The sequence below is a fragment of the Mchenga conophoros genome, linkage group LG12 (genome assembly GCF_057382185.1).
Source record: "Mchenga conophoros isolate Kocher_MC1m ecotype Shallow Benthic linkage group LG12, M_conophoros_male_GT1.1, whole genome shotgun sequence".
Lineage (NCBI taxonomy): Eukaryota > Metazoa > Chordata > Actinopteri > Cichliformes > Cichlidae > Mchenga > Mchenga conophoros.
In genome coordinates, this window is record NC_140537.1 from 19,944,922 (window position 1) to 19,960,079 (window position 15,158).

Below are 15,158 nucleotides of genomic sequence, written 5' to 3' on the forward strand. Positions count from 1 at the left end.
AATTAGAATAATGGACTATGGAAGAATGAGGAATCCAAAGAAAAGGATGGGGGAAGAAAGAAGGTATTTGGGGAAAGAGGAATAGGAAGACAGAGAGAGAAAGAAAAAAGAGAGGAGAACAGTGAAATGGACAGAAAATAAGAAGAAGAAGAGGAGAGAGAGAGGGGGGCAGCAGTGGTGTTATCATCAGCTCTCATTCTCAGCATGGAATCTATAATGGGAAAATCAACCTCTCTGACTCCTGTGTAATTGGATTTGCCACATCTCGTGCTGAATCAGAGCCCAGTGGGTAGCACAAAGCTTGTTAAGATTGGACAAGCATTGCTGGGCTGAGGAAAGGTGGGGCGACGGCAGAGGTAACCTTGACAACTTTTCTGTGGTGGAGAGTGAATAATTCAATATGCTGAACACTCAACTGGTCACACATTACAGCCGACTGACTGAAAGCTTTCCAAACATTAATCAGTTCATAAATGTGGTGAAACCTGAGCTTTTATCACATTTAGGTCGTCGCAGCAGAGAAAATGGACACCTGTGTTTCCTTGGAAGGGGCATGTTTTTCCAACACTGGTTACTAGGTTACAGAGATAAACCCGGTATAATTCACACCTGCTCTGGCCACATATGCAACCACTACTTTAAGGCATGACAATTCTATTTCATTTACTTAGTATTCACAGTGAATTAGAATTTCCTTTAAGTGTGGCTATCCATTACTTTCTCCCTATCCACTGTCACCAGGTGATAATTGAAAAACTTAACCCAGTTTCTTTTGTACAATTGTGCCATTTATATTTATAGTCAGGTGAGTAGCTGCGGTGTTCTTGAGATAGCAAATGTGGTCAGATGCAGAGTTAGTCTAGTTTTGTAATATATAATTTGCCCTTATAGCCTTCATTTTATTTCATTTCAACTTTTTGCTTTCAATTCATTTTAGTTTCAATACAATAAACATTACAATAAAAACAGATATTTTTGAAAGCAGACATTCAAGTGTCAATAAATATGTCTATCAAAGCCATATAAAATAAATTTAGATAAAAGATTTTTTTTTTTTTTACCAAACTGACGTACACTACAACTAAGGATATTTCCTCCATGTTTTAAATGTGTTAATAATTAGTTTTTTTAAGTTTAAACAATCATTTCAGTTCAAAGGTCTTTTCTTTTCTTTTTTATTGATTTTATTTAACCAAAGTGTTTTTCCACATCTAGTTTAAGTTTAGATTTGATTTTAGTTAACCGTAATAACCTTGGTTGGATGGTAATATTTTATTACAGACAAGTAATGTTGTGTTTTGGTAGTCTCCAAAACAACTGGATGAAGTGTAATTTGACTTTTATGCCACCCGGTGACCTTTGGGTTTAAACAAATGACTACCAATTGAAGTTCTCACAGGTCAGCTCATTGTTGCCCTACCGTTGTTTGTGTTGTCACTCAGTTCCTGTCAGTTCAAGTCTTTCAGCTCTCCAACACAGGCAAAACAATGCAGTCATTTGAATTCTATCGTCTTTAATTAAAGGTGCTGATAATTGTTTTCACTGAGGCATAAAGTGTGTTAATTGCATTTGGGCACCAGCCTAGTAGAATTTTACAAAAGCACAATTAACACCAGCAGCTCAGGCGGTAGCTCAGTAGCAGTGGTGCTCCCCTGAGTAACATTGTTATAATGAATACTAAAGAAGTGGTGATTAGTCTGTAAACGTTCCCACCTAATCAAAGATCAGTAACCAGACCTGGAATGTGCCAGTTAGAAGAATGGGGCCTTTTTTACTGTTGGTGGTGATGTAATGGAGTTTAGATGGAGTAGTTTGGATCTTGGATCTTGTTTCTGTATTGTTATGTTACACTCAGTAGAGCAGTAGATACCCAGGTAAACGCTGAATAAGATCTCTCTGTCCCTCCACCTACCACAACATGAATGATTAACTACTCGGCCCACAGAGCCCTTTGCCTGAGCCTGGTTCAGCATGATGTGGAGAAACATATATGTGCACATACAGCATCACCAGCATAGTACTACCACAGCATGCTGCACCAGTGAGCAACTAGCTAAGGGTGTTTTTTCCTATTTACATTATAGAGTCCTGACCTTTGGTAACTAACTTTCAAGAAGCCAGTCTTTCGCTGATTACTTCAATGCAAGCAGACACAGGAGGATACACTATTTTTGTCTCACTTCAGTAGGAGGGGGGGCCTTGTTTGACTTTGGATCCTCACTGAGTTTCTGCACCTGGCTGCAGCAATAATACAGCTTCAGAATGCAGGTTTGGCTTTTCTCTTATGCTGTAACCATTGCTGTGTGTTCTCTTCATCACAAGGAGTTTTAAAGTAACCCTGTGTGTTGTGAGTGGTGTTGAGGCCTGGCCTTTATTTCTCACAGTCACCTAAAAGCTAAGATAATCAATTCAGTGAGTTTGGAGGTAACAAGATATATTCTTCTTAGCAAAAAGGTGTAAAATATCAGTTTTCATTTCTTTTCATGAGCAAAGGGATTCATGTTAAGAGGGGTTGGTAGACAGATTTGGTAGCTTGATATTCAGCATGCAGGTCTAAAAGCGGTCTTACTCATCTCATCTAAGTCTTGCTAAATGATGGTTTGGGAGAAAAAGAGCCATTGTGAGATAAAACTGTGCTAAGCTAACAGGAAGTATTATTGTGATTTAGTGGAGCTATTCTTTACTGGATGTGAAAGTTTCAACTGCAACCCTCTTTAAAGGGGAGATAACTTTTCCCTGTAAGTTCATAAATTGTCCTAGCAGCTGCTCCCTTCCTCATCTCACCGATGAGGTCACTGTCTCAGGCACCACTGACACTCTAGACCAAGATGAGGAACCATCTCTTAATTAAAATACAATTGGTTGCGCTCTGAGGTAGCAAAGCAATTCACCTGATCTGACAGCGAGTTTAGGGATTCATTACATAATCCTTCTTTCCACTGTGCGTCAGATTGTGCCATCTATTGTTTAATTATAAGTATCTAGTTCTGTTTCTAAACTGTTCCCCCCCCCCCCTCTCTCTCCATATATATGTGGAAAAACAGAGTTACAAATAACACAAGGATGAGGGGAATGCTTTCAATAATTAGGCGCTTCTTTCAGCTCAGACTCTAAGGATTTAGCCTTTCTTGCATAGTGTCATTAGGAACGCTCCCGCTTGCTGCAGACAGCTTTCTTAAAAAGAAATACCTGCAGAACACCAAAGGAAGCCTGAATGGAAACCAGCAGACCTTTAGATTTAGTCCAAAAATCTAAAACATTAGCATTATTATCATGGCTGAATGCAATAATCCTTCTCTTGACAGGAGCTTATCTGTTCATGTTATTACTTGTAATACTGTATGGCAGATCTCTAAGTCACGCTGTCCCAGCACATTGTCTGCTTGTGCTGCCCTGAGAGAAGTTTGTTCCCATGAAAGAAGGGGGTGTCAAAGATACCCCACAGCAGCACCACTACCATCACAGTGCCAGATTGATTCTGACGTCCAAAAAAGAGTTCCTTCAATGATATTGTTCACCTGTCTCATTGGCTTAAAGTGGGTGGGTGGGAGGTGGGTGAGGGGGGCCGGGTGAGGGTTATTGGTGGGGACACGGGGTGAGGGGTATTGTTGCCGAGAGGGGTGAGAGCACTGGGGGTCGGGGGCTGACAGGTGGGAAAAAAAAACAACAACAAAAAAAAACTCCACTCTCATCTGACTAGCCTCCTCTATCCTTCTTTGAGGCCCCATATGAGCAAAGTAATGAAGTCCAAATTACAGCACAAGATTGCTAAGAACAAGCCTCTATTGTTTGGCCTCGGGGCACACTAAAGCACACTAAATGAGTGTCACAGCAAGCAGCGGGGCACAGACCGTTAGTGCACTATTTAGTCTGTCCCGTTGTCTCAAGACAGCCCCGTTTCAGAGGTTCTCAGATCAGACAAATACTGCTCCCCTCCTCCCGCACTCCTTTCGCCTTCGCCCTTCCTCTGTACAGCGAACCCCTCCCCAACTCCTCACCCCAAAGTAGGCCAAATCTCCTCTATTGTGTTTCGACTGCCTAGTGTGAAATTCACTGTGACGTTAAATGTTTTCTAATGAATAATTACTGAATGGTTATGCAGGGGGAATATGTGTAATGGATTGTAGACTGCATTTTAAAGACGTCTTTTTTGTCTCTGCTCCGTGGTATTTACAGGACAAAAACACTTGGCCTTTCTCAGAAGAAACGAGGGCCATAGGCGGAGGATAGAGGCAGGGGAGGAGAGTGGGTTGGTGGGGAAGAGAAGGAGGACTTTGTGTCAATTAGATCCAATGGATTATCTTTTTTAATGTTTTACAGAGAGAGCTGAGAATCAAAGGACTTCTGCTTCCAAAGGAGAGAGAGAGACAGAGAAAAAAAAACACAAAACCAACAAAAGCTGTGAAAACCTTTGGTCCGAGTGTTGGTGCTGCGAATGCAAAACAGATTGGTGGAATTTTTTTCCCACTACGCTTCTTAAATGTGCCGCTGTTTCGGGCTCCCCAAGTCCATTTGCACAGTGTGTTGTGTTTGGTTGGTGCGTCAGCTCAAGTGAACCATGGGCTGCCAGCCAAGGTCCCTGTGCGCCGTGTAGCGATCATTATCTTCTGTCTGTTCATCTGCACAATCACAGACCTTAGCTTCAAAGACACACAGGACCTCTGGACCTCTTGCTTCAATAGAACTAAAGGACACCATGTTTGTTCTTTTTATGGCACTTTTTTTTGTGTTGTCCTCCCGCTTGGAGCCATTAATCCAAACATTCAAACATCCAGCTGCAGTTGTCAAAACACATGACTGAAAATTCTGATATAATGTTGTATATGCACAACATGAAAATGTTACTTTTGCTCTAAACTTTGCTCATCTCATTAATATGGGGGAAAATAATAAATAAAGTAAAACTGTCCCTGTGAAGCACAGAATATGCGGCTGTGTTGCAAATTTGTTTTAGACATATACATTTTTGGAAGTAAACACTAGAAATGTCACTTTTCTTAGTGCATTCAGCTGCTATGTTGTTGCTACAACTTGTTGCACAGGGTCAGCTAGACATGGAGGGTGCCCTGACTGCCAGGGACCGTGTGGGAATCCAGGATTTTGTACTGCTGGATGAAACCACGGAAGCTGCCTTTCTGAGCAACCTCAAGAAACGCTTCAGCAAGGATCTCATCTATGTGAGTACAATTTAAACCTTACGTTCACACGTGGCATTTTCTTTGCAAAAAATTTGATGATTTTTAACTCATTCTTTTAGACTTACATTGGAACGTTGTTAGTCTCTGTCAATCCATATAAAGAGCTGGACATCTACAACAAGAAGCAGATGGATATCTACATGGGTGTCAACTTTTTTGAGCTGCCGCCCCACATGTGAGTTTGTATACACACGCTTTTTTTGGTGCACCTGTTTACACCAGTAAGTCTAAACTTCATCCTACTCCTTTTCCAGCATAAACATTGTGTAGACATGGAGATAATCACGAAAACTTGTTTTTAATTTTTCTTTTCTCTTGTTATTCTAGTTATATTTGCATATTCAAAATAAAATCAACAGCATCACTCAGTTCCTGCAAAATTGTCGGCAGCACGTCCATGATGGGAAACTCACGTTCCACCACATCTTAAATGTGCTGTATGGGATTGAGACCTGGTGACTGTGGAGGTCATTTATTGCAGTGTTTAATAAATCAGCGTGAGATGATTTGAACTATGTGACATGGTGTGTTATCCTGCTGAAAGCACCCATAAGGAAATGAGCCCACTCCTGTGTTCTTTCAACTGAAATAACTCCGAGTGCGGTTCAAAGTTTACTACTGAAATACTGTAACTGCTCTGCAACCCAACAGTTATGCCTTGGCGGATAATGCGTACCACACCATGCTGACAGAGTTCAACAATCACTTCATCCTCATCTCTGGTGAGAGCGGAGCAGGAAAAACAGAGGCCTCCAAGAAGATTTTGCAGTATTATGCCGTCAGCTGTCCAAGCACCACTCTGCTAAACACAGTCAGAGACAAAATGCTCATGTCCAACCCCGTCCTGGAGGTTTGATGGTTACTACATGCTGTAGAAGTGCATTGACATATAGTGAAGAGGGACAGATCATCAATTACTGTGAATGATTTGACTTTTTTTTTTCCCCCACAGGCTTTTGGAAATGCCAAAACACTAAAAAATGACAACTCAAGCCGATTTGGGAAATATATGGACATCCAGTTTGACAGCCAGGTAAGGATCAGATGCTGTATTCACAGAATAGGAAAAAAACTTAGCTTACTGTTGTTTGGTTCCTAGAGTGTAGTTGGTTGTGGTGTGATTATTTTTGCTATACAAGACAAAAAAAGTTGTAGCATGAGTACAAACAACATTACATGAAGCCTGAAAAACATCAAGTTGGTTCCAGATTTATTTAATTTATGTAAAAAAACGACGACTGCTTAACAAAAGTCAACTTTACTGAAACAGAAGGAGTTTCTTAATCTGGCCACTGGACCATAGGCTGTGTTTTTTCTGCAAGTTGTAGAGCTGCTGTCTTTAGGATCATGATGCCCATAGGGGGATGCTGTTGGAGGCCATATCCTGAACTACCTGCTGGAGAAATCAAGGGTTGTGCATCAGAATCACGGGGAGAGAAACTTTCACATCTTTTATCAGCTGGTAGAGGGAGGATCAGATGACTTGCTGCATCAGCTGGGCTTGGAGAGAGGTTGCCAGCATTATAACTATCTAACACAGGTACGCATAAGTCAGTGGGCTTTGTTGTTAACATAGAATCTGATAAGAAAGTAGAACACTTTCAGAAACAGTGTTTTTTTTTCTATGTTCATTGTTTCTGACAGGGGCAGTGTCCCATTGTGCCCTCCATTAATGACAAAAACGACTGGAAAACAGTAAAAAACGCACTTCAAATCATCAGCTTTGATGAGACTGCCACCAATGTGAGTTGGATGCTGTTGCAGATGGCTTCATTCACAGCAGTCAGTCTTGCTTATAAATTATAATTTTGTGCAGCACTTGTTTGAGGTCATTGCAAGCGTTCTCCACCTGGGGAATGTGCGGTTTGACTCTGATAGTAAAGGTCACGCCCTCCTGAACAACAACACAGAGCTGCACTGGGTCTCAAATGTAAGAAAGTAGAAAATATAAATTCTTTAGCTATTCATTAAGCATATCAATAAGCTTTTTAATGTTTAGTTTTCTTCACAGCTGCTAGGAGTGGATGCACACAGACTTCAAGAGGGCCTAACATTCAGGAAGATTGAAGCCAAAAAAGATCAGGTTCACATTTGCTAAAACCTTCTTTAGTTTTAACAATAACAGACTTGTGTTTCTGTTTAAACTATAAACTCAGGTATGATGCTTTGTTACTCTAAAAGGTCCTCAGCCCTTTCACAACTGATCACGCCATCTATGCCAGAGATGCCTTAGCCAAAGCTATCTATGGGCAGACCTTCACCTGGCTGGTCAACAGGATCAACGAGTCAATGGAGAACGAAGTGACTATAAGGATGTATTTCAAATGACAAATCTCACCTGCCAGGATGTGTTTTTATACGTTTTTTCTCTTTCACTAGGACCCTTCACGAAAGACTGTTATAGGGCTTTTGGACATATATGGATTTGAGGTTTTCTACGTAAACAGGTAGGTGTAATCTTTCTGTGTTTTTTTCTTTTTAATTTCAGCTGCTTTTGCAAGCTGATAGCTGTTTTATTTACCTTATAATCTTTATGAAACCTGCAAACTTACCTTTCACCTCTTCCTTGATCCTTTCCCTCAGTTTTGAGCAGTTCTGTATAAACTATTGCAACGAGAAGCTGCAGCAGCTTTTCATTGAGCTGACACTAAAATCGGAGCAGGAAGAATATGAAGCAGAGGGCATTGAGGTAAACCCCCCTCTCCCCAGCAAACAAACAAGCAAACAGACGGACGTGCAGAAAACATATAAGCGGCTGCTTTTTTTCACGTGCTTATAACTGTGTATTTCTCATCTCTTTTTCCACCAGTGGGAGCCAGTTCAGTTCTTCAACAATAAGATCATCTGTGATCTAATCGAGGAAAAACACACAGGAATTATATCATTACTGGTGTGTATGTTCACACTGGGATGGCCATTTATAACTGTTTTAAAAATACTGCTCAAGATTATTCACAATGATTATTTTGCAGGATGAGGAGTGTCTAAGGCCAGGAGATACCACAGATCTGACCTTCCTGGAGAGACTGGAAGAAAAGATGGGGAATCACCCCCACTTTGTCACGTGAGTAATGACCTAAAATACACACACACACACACACACACACACACACACACACACACACACACACACACACACACACACACACACACACACAGTACACGAAATGAACAACATAAATAGAATTGACATTGACACTGTATGCAGCACCAGTGCTTATTTCTCTGACTCCAAGAGATCTTGAATGCTCCTGCTCTGATCCTGACTGACTCTAAGAGAAACGAACAGTCTTACGCACTGAATCAGCCCCATGCATCCCACTTATATCTATAAACAGGAGTGCTGGTTATTCCAAAGTCACAATAAAGGTTGTTTTTTGTTTTGATAATGTTGATTTGTGACTTCAAAAATAACAACATTTAGCGTAATTAAATACACTGTCTATCTACTGTACAATTCAAAGCCTTTCCTCGGCTCTAAAGTCTGACTCCTTTCATTGGTGTTCTGTTGACTGGTGGCCTGTGAGGGAGTCGACAGTGAGCCGATAGAGACGGAGGATTAGGATTCGACTATAAAGCCTCTCACTCTTCATCCCTCTGTCTCTCTCCACCTCTTTGACTCCAGGCACAAACTAGCTGACAAAATGACACGTAAGACTCTGGAGAGGGGAGATTTCCGTCTCTTGCATTATGCCGGGGAGGTCACCTACTGTGTTGTGGGTAAAGAAAACCACAGTCTCATCCCCTGTGACTCAACCATTTAAACCTTTTTGCTTTGAACTGACATCCCTAAGACACTGATATTTTTTTTTATGCTAATCTAGGTTTCCTGGACAAAAACAACGACCTACTATATAGAAACATAAAAGATGTAAGTCTACAGCTGATATTATGTCAGATAAAGACGTGTTTTAGACTTTACTGTAAATAGCAAAAGATGGGGGTATTTTCTCAGTATTTGATTAATTATGGTTAAAGTAACTGCCTAAACCTGTGTGTTAATTAGGGCTGCCACAAACGATTATTTTGATAGTCGACTAGTCACCGATTATTTTTGCGATTAGTCGACTAATCAGATCATCATCCATTGGACGTAAAACGTACAGCTTATTGCACCAGCAGCATCTGCTCTAATATAACTATCATTAGCTTACAGCTTTAAGTGTTTAAGGTCTGTGCTAACTAAAAATAAAGACAAGATGATAGTTTATTAAATTTTAATGAAATTTGCAGATTGTTTCGGTGAAGTTTAATAAACTCCTTGCTATCTAAAATATAACAGGACACCGGAGTATATTCTCGAGCATCTCACACTTCTGATAATCAGCTGTCTGCTTGATGTTTATTTAGCTGTGTAAAAACTATAACTTTAATCTCAGCCAAACCGATTTACTCAGGAACAAATAAAATACTAAAAAAAAGCCAAACAATAACATTGTTAAGTTATCTAAGTGACTTATATATCATGTTTAACCTGAGTAGCGGGTTTGAAAACAATTTGCCAGGAGTCCGGTGTTCTCACGGCTCTAGTGACCTAGCCCCCGGCTCGCTATCGAGCTAGTGGGTAACAGACGTCTCCGAAAACGTCGGAGCGCTTTTGAAAATATGTGGTGTCCTGATAAACTGAGCAGATATTTGAGGTTTACACAGCTACATTCTCGCCTGAAAATATGTTAAACGTTTATTTTGTGACCCAGAAAGAATAATAAGAGTAATATTAAAACTAACTAGCTGCCGCCATTGTTGGAAACTGAGCTGGGCTGCGCTATGAATTCTGGGACACAGCTTCTTCTTCTTCGGGGTTTAACGGCAGCTGGCATCCTTGTACATGCAGTGCTGCCATCTTCTGTTTCAGTCCGTTATTACACTCTTAAATCCTACTACTTATTCCTGCGTCTTTTGGGATCTTACAAAGCTTCAAACGACGCGTCGACTATTAAATTAGTCGTCGACGATTTTGATAGTCGACGTAATCGTGACTAGTCGACTAATCGTGGCAGCCCTAGTGTTAATGTGTGCTTGTGTGTCGCTCCACCTTCTCAAAGCTTATGTGTCAGTCTAAAAATGACATAGTCAAAGAGTGCTTCTCATCCATGGATCCAGACAGCAGGAGAAGACCAGAAACAGTACGTTCGCCCATGTTTGACCCTCCATATCCTTCATCCATAACATCTAACTTAACTGCTGAGGGGAGTCAGGCGGAAAGGACATTGTGACCCTTGTGTTGTGTTTGCAGGTGGTGACTCAGTTTAAGAGCAGTCTGCAGAAGCTGACAGAGATCCTTGTGGCTAAAGAGGCCTGGTACATACGCTGCCTGAAATCTAACGAGTCCAAGCAGTCAGGTACCTTAACTAACAAAAGGTAGATGTTAATGACACAGAAATGTTTGAATAAGACCAAATCAATCGTGTATTTATCGTTACATCACAGGTCAGTTTGATGAAGCACTGATCAGGCATCAGGTGAAGTACCTGGGTCTGATGGAGCACCTCAGAGTCAGACGAGCTGGTTTTGCTTACAGACGTAAATACGACGTTTTTTTGAAGAGGTATAAAGGACCGTAGAGTTTCTCAATTTCAGGGAAATTTATGTTTTAAATGTAAGCTCTAGGTGAACTGAGGGGCTTCTTTCGAGCACAGTTTGTTTGGCTCATCTTACAGATATAAACCATTGTGCCCAGCCACCTGGCCACACTGGAGAGGAGTAGCCGCCGATGGAGTGGAAGTGCTGGTTCAACATCTGGGCTACCTGCCAGATGAGTACAAAATGGGACGGTGAGGAAGTCTTTCTCGTTACCTCAACAAATCCAGCTTATGCGAGGAATCACAAAAGTACAAGTTGCTGATTTGTTTATTGCAGGACCAAAATTTTCATCCGTCACCCCAGGACACTGTTCGCCACAGAGGATGCTTATGAGAAATGCAAACATGAACTGGGTGAGTGTCAACTGCCTTAGACCTTCAGTCATCCCGTCTCACAATCAAGCTGATTTATATTTTTTGCTCTGGATTTGCAGCAACACGCATCCAGGCAAAATACAAAGGCTACAGGGCAAAGGGAGAATACAGAAAACAGAAAGAAGCTGGTAAATGTCACAACATCCAGAATGATAGAAACAGTTTTTGTTAGCAATAAAAAATATTAGATAATGTCTATTTTTAATCTCCTCAGCCACTAAGATTGAATCTTGTTGGAGAGGAACACAGGCTAGGAAGGAGAAGGAGAAGAGAGCCTGGGCGGTAAAAGTCATCAAGAAGTAAGTAAAACACGTAAATATCAAAAATAAAAAAAGCCCCCATCAGTGTCTCTGTTACATTTGAACTGATCCTGTTCTTTGCCACACATTTCAGATTTATCAAAGGCTACATGACCAGAGGGCAGGCAAAAAACACAGATAACTCAGAGTACCTGGCCTTCGTGAGGCAAAATTACCTGAACAGACTTAGAGACAACCTGCCAAAGACCGTTTTGGATAAAACCCCCTGGCTAACTCCACCAGCTGTGCTCACAGAGGTGCTATAAGTCATATAACAATGAAACAGAGAAACAAAATCAAGCAACTGTTTCTAATACTAATGCATTCATAACTGTGGTCCTTTTTAATTTTTCACACTGTATTTGAATCAAGTAAACATTGAGTTACATAACAAAAAATGTCACAAGTATTTTATAGAATGAGATATGTGTGTCTTATATGTTCCTATAATTTTCTGTATTTATTTCCATGTGAGAATGCACTCAGTGGCCACTTTATTAGATACATCTTGCTTGCCCTGTTGCCTTTGAAACTGCCTTCATCATGGCACAGATTCAAAAATTTCTCTGAGATTTTGGTCCAGTCTGAGATGATCTTTCAGGAGATTGGTACATGTTGGTCATAAAGGGATGGGCATGATCAGCAACAACAATAAGATGATTAGCTCTGTCTGACGGACCCAAAGTTGCCCACACCATGACGCCACCACCAGCCCGAACTGTTGATACGAGGCAAAATGGATCCACGCTTTCATGTTGTTTATGCAAATTTCTTTATGTGAAAGTAGCGTCAGAAATTTAGGTTAATCAGAACATGCAGCTTTTTGTCAGTTTTTATTGTCTAATGTTTAACACCGATGAATACTGCCACCTCAGCTTTCTGTTCTTAGCTGACTGGGTGGCACCCACTGCGGACTTCTGCTGCTTTAACCCAACTGCTTTAAGATTTGATATGTTGTGCATATCTTGATTGTAACAAGTGGTTATTTGGGTTACCGTTGCCTTCCTATCCGCTCGAAGCAGTCTGGTCATTTTCCTCTGACCTCTAGTATCAATGAGACATTTTCACCCAGAGAACTGCCACCCACTGGATATTTTCTCTTTTTCTGGTCATTCTCTGTAAACCCTATGGATGTTATTAACAAAATCCCAGTAGATCATCAGTTTCTGAAATGCTCATACGCCAGGTTACACTGAAACACACTTAAATCATCTTCCTCCCTCACTGTCATGCTCAGTTTGAACTTCAGCAGATAGTCTTCACCGTGTCTGCATGACTAAATGCATTGAGTTGTATAAGGTGCACTTAATAAAGTGGCCAGTGAGTGTATGCTCTTTTTTATTTCCACATAGCAATATATAGTAATAACGACTAATCAACTTAAATGCAAAACTGACTGAATACAGCTTTTATCTTGACTTTGTGGTGAAGAACTGATTTCGTTCTTCATTAGACATCAGAGATGCTGCGTAAGCTTCACTACCGTCTTATGGTGCGGAAATATGTGCGAGGAATCACACCGCAGAAGAAAGCACAGGTAAGCCACATTAAAGGGCAGTCTTGTTCTCTTTGTAGTCATCACAGTTAAATTTTCCATTCCTTTTTGCCCCTTCAGTTCGAAATGAAGCTGATCACCAGCTCCGTCTTCAAGGGGAAAAAGGACAGTTATCCACAGAGTGTTGCCCATCCATTTGCGGACACCAGAATCAGTAAATATCAGACACCCTCACACAATGCCTGTTCATTTTAGAACCATCATTCATATGTCATTTAACATCTCACTTAATAGGCGAGGAAGACATAAACACAAGGGTCATCCAGATGATTCGCAACGAGCGTATAAAGGTAATAAAATGTCTGTATACTTCTATGGGCAGTTCACACCAAAGATGCACTGATATATGCTGTGTTTCTGCAGTACTGCGTTCCAGTAATTAAGTATGACAGGAATGGCTTCAAACCGAGGCAGCGACAGCTCATCCTCACCCAGACAGCTGTCTATGTGGTAGAGGAAGCCAAGATCAAGCAGAGAGTGCTGTACACCTCTCTCAAAGGTCAGACCAGTGTGCTAATATATATTTTATTAGCCATCAGATATCTTCATTCTCAAATGTGGGGCTACATGCTTCTATTATTTGACTCACTGCAGAGATTTCTGTCAGTAACTTGACTGACAGCACCATTGTATTCCACATAACACGTGAAGAACCTAAACAAAAGGTATGCAAATGTATGGATCAAGCTTGCCTTTTTTTTGTTTTGTTTTTGCTAATGGTGAGACCAATGAAGTTTATTTGTAGCTTAAATGACATGATTAGATATGGTGGAACAAGTTAAAACATAGAATGGCTTTTGCTCTGCTGATAATGCAGAGTAACTAAAATGAAGGAGGAACATGCATGTAGTGAAAATTTTGAAAGATTTTCAGGTGGATGATTCTAACACAACTTGTCTGGCTGTTTCAGGGGGATCTGGTAGTACAGTGCGACCATTTATTTGAGCTTTTGACCAAACTCTGTGTCATTGCTAACAAACAAAATGCCATCAAGGTGGTTCAGGGCAGGTGAGCCTGAGTTTTGAAATTTAGAGATCTAATGTGAAATGCACATTGAGCTAAACTGCTTGTGTATGCATTGTGTTTGCATTAATTCACAGCATCAACTTTGAAATCCAGGCTGGAAAAGGAGGAGCAGTGGACTTTAGCACTGGGCCTGAGCCTATGGTATACAAGGCCAAGAATGGTCACCTGATGGTGGTGAGTTGGGCCTTATCTCTTTTATCTCATGTTTCTCTGCAGATTGGCTACCTTTTTTTTTTCAGATTATATTTGAACATTTATTATTTGTTTTAAAATCCTTAAATGCTCAGTCCTAGCTTGCCAAAATCCTGCACTTTTGTGTCACAGCCAGATCAGTTTGCTCATGTGTCAAAAAACTCTTAATGGTTCCTAAATCCATATTTACAAAAGGTGCTTGTACCATGTATTTTCTAAGGTTTGGAACAGACTCGCCTTAAGTGTTAGATTGTCCCATTTTAGTCCATGTTTATCCCCTAACATGACTTTTAATCAAGCTTAGGTTTAGACTCATTTATATTGTCGCTGTTTTATACTGTCCTTTTTCTTATTTCATCCACTTTTGTGTTTCCTACAAGTTATACAGCACCTTAGTTAGTATTTGCTGCTTTCGATTGTATCTCTATACATAAACTTGACATGGAAACTCAACGACCAGATGTGCCATTTTAAGTCTTCAATTAAGGGCTACAATGAAGTTACAAATGCTGACACAGCATCATTGTTTGCTACTGCAGGTTGCCACTCGGGCAAGGACACGGTAACGTGTGAGGCTGAGGAGGAGACACATAAGACGCCTCTGCATATTTCATCAAGAGACCACTAAGGAGATGATCACCATGTCTGCAGAAAACACATCTGCCCAGAAAGAGATGAACCTGAGGAATCTTGGATGAGGTTGTTTGCTGGACAGAATTTCACACTAGTCATAATTAAAATTTCTTCACTTCATTATTAAGAAAAGAAAGAAGATGTTATCATTTCACAATTGTTTGTGTCTGAAGAACACTTAAAATGACAAAACTCTTAAGGTACCAAAAACTGATGCAATTCTAATTTTGAACAATGAAGCCATATGTATAATAAATTTGTACGTTCACTGATGTTGTAAATTAAAAGCAGCACAAAA

General features: G+C 40.5%; 1 protein-coding gene across 1 annotated transcript; it reads left to right on the forward strand.

The window, feature by feature from the left end:
• Positions 1-4,935: 4,935 nt before the first annotated feature.
• Positions 4,936-15,153, forward strand: myo1ha (myosin IHa). The gene is made up of 31 exons (XM_085294304.1): positions 4,936-5,177; positions 5,258-5,373; positions 5,850-6,048; positions 6,151-6,231; positions 6,559-6,738; positions 6,843-6,941; positions 7,015-7,128; positions 7,210-7,281; positions 7,380-7,499; positions 7,578-7,645; positions 7,782-7,887; positions 8,008-8,088; positions 8,171-8,262; positions 8,824-8,918; positions 9,023-9,069; positions 10,244-10,324; positions 10,435-10,540; positions 10,629-10,746; positions 10,859-10,972; positions 11,058-11,134; positions 11,215-11,283; positions 11,370-11,454; positions 11,549-11,711; positions 12,908-12,991; positions 13,070-13,163; positions 13,244-13,299; positions 13,373-13,508; positions 13,604-13,674; positions 13,920-14,017; positions 14,110-14,209; positions 14,767-15,153. The coding sequence occupies exons 1-31, from the start codon at positions 4,986-4,988 to the stop codon at positions 14,791-14,793; spliced, it is 3,141 nt and encodes a 1,046-aa protein (XP_085150430.1). The 5' UTR covers positions 4,936-4,985; the 3' UTR covers positions 14,794-15,153.
• The last annotated feature ends 5 nt before the right edge of the window (positions 15,154-15,158 follow it).

Coding starts and splice junctions, on each gene's coding strand:
- myo1ha (XM_085294304.1), top strand. CDS start 4,986: ATGTCACTTTTCTTAGTGCATTCAGCTGCTATGTTGTTGCTACAACTT. Junction 11,135..11,214: donor GAAATGCAAACATGAACTGG/GTGAGTGTCAAC, acceptor CTGGATTTGCAG/CAACACGCATCCAGGCAAAA. Junction 12,992..13,069: donor CACCGCAGAAGAAAGCACAG/GTAAGCCACATT, acceptor TTGCCCCTTCAG/TTCGAAATGAAGCTGATCAC.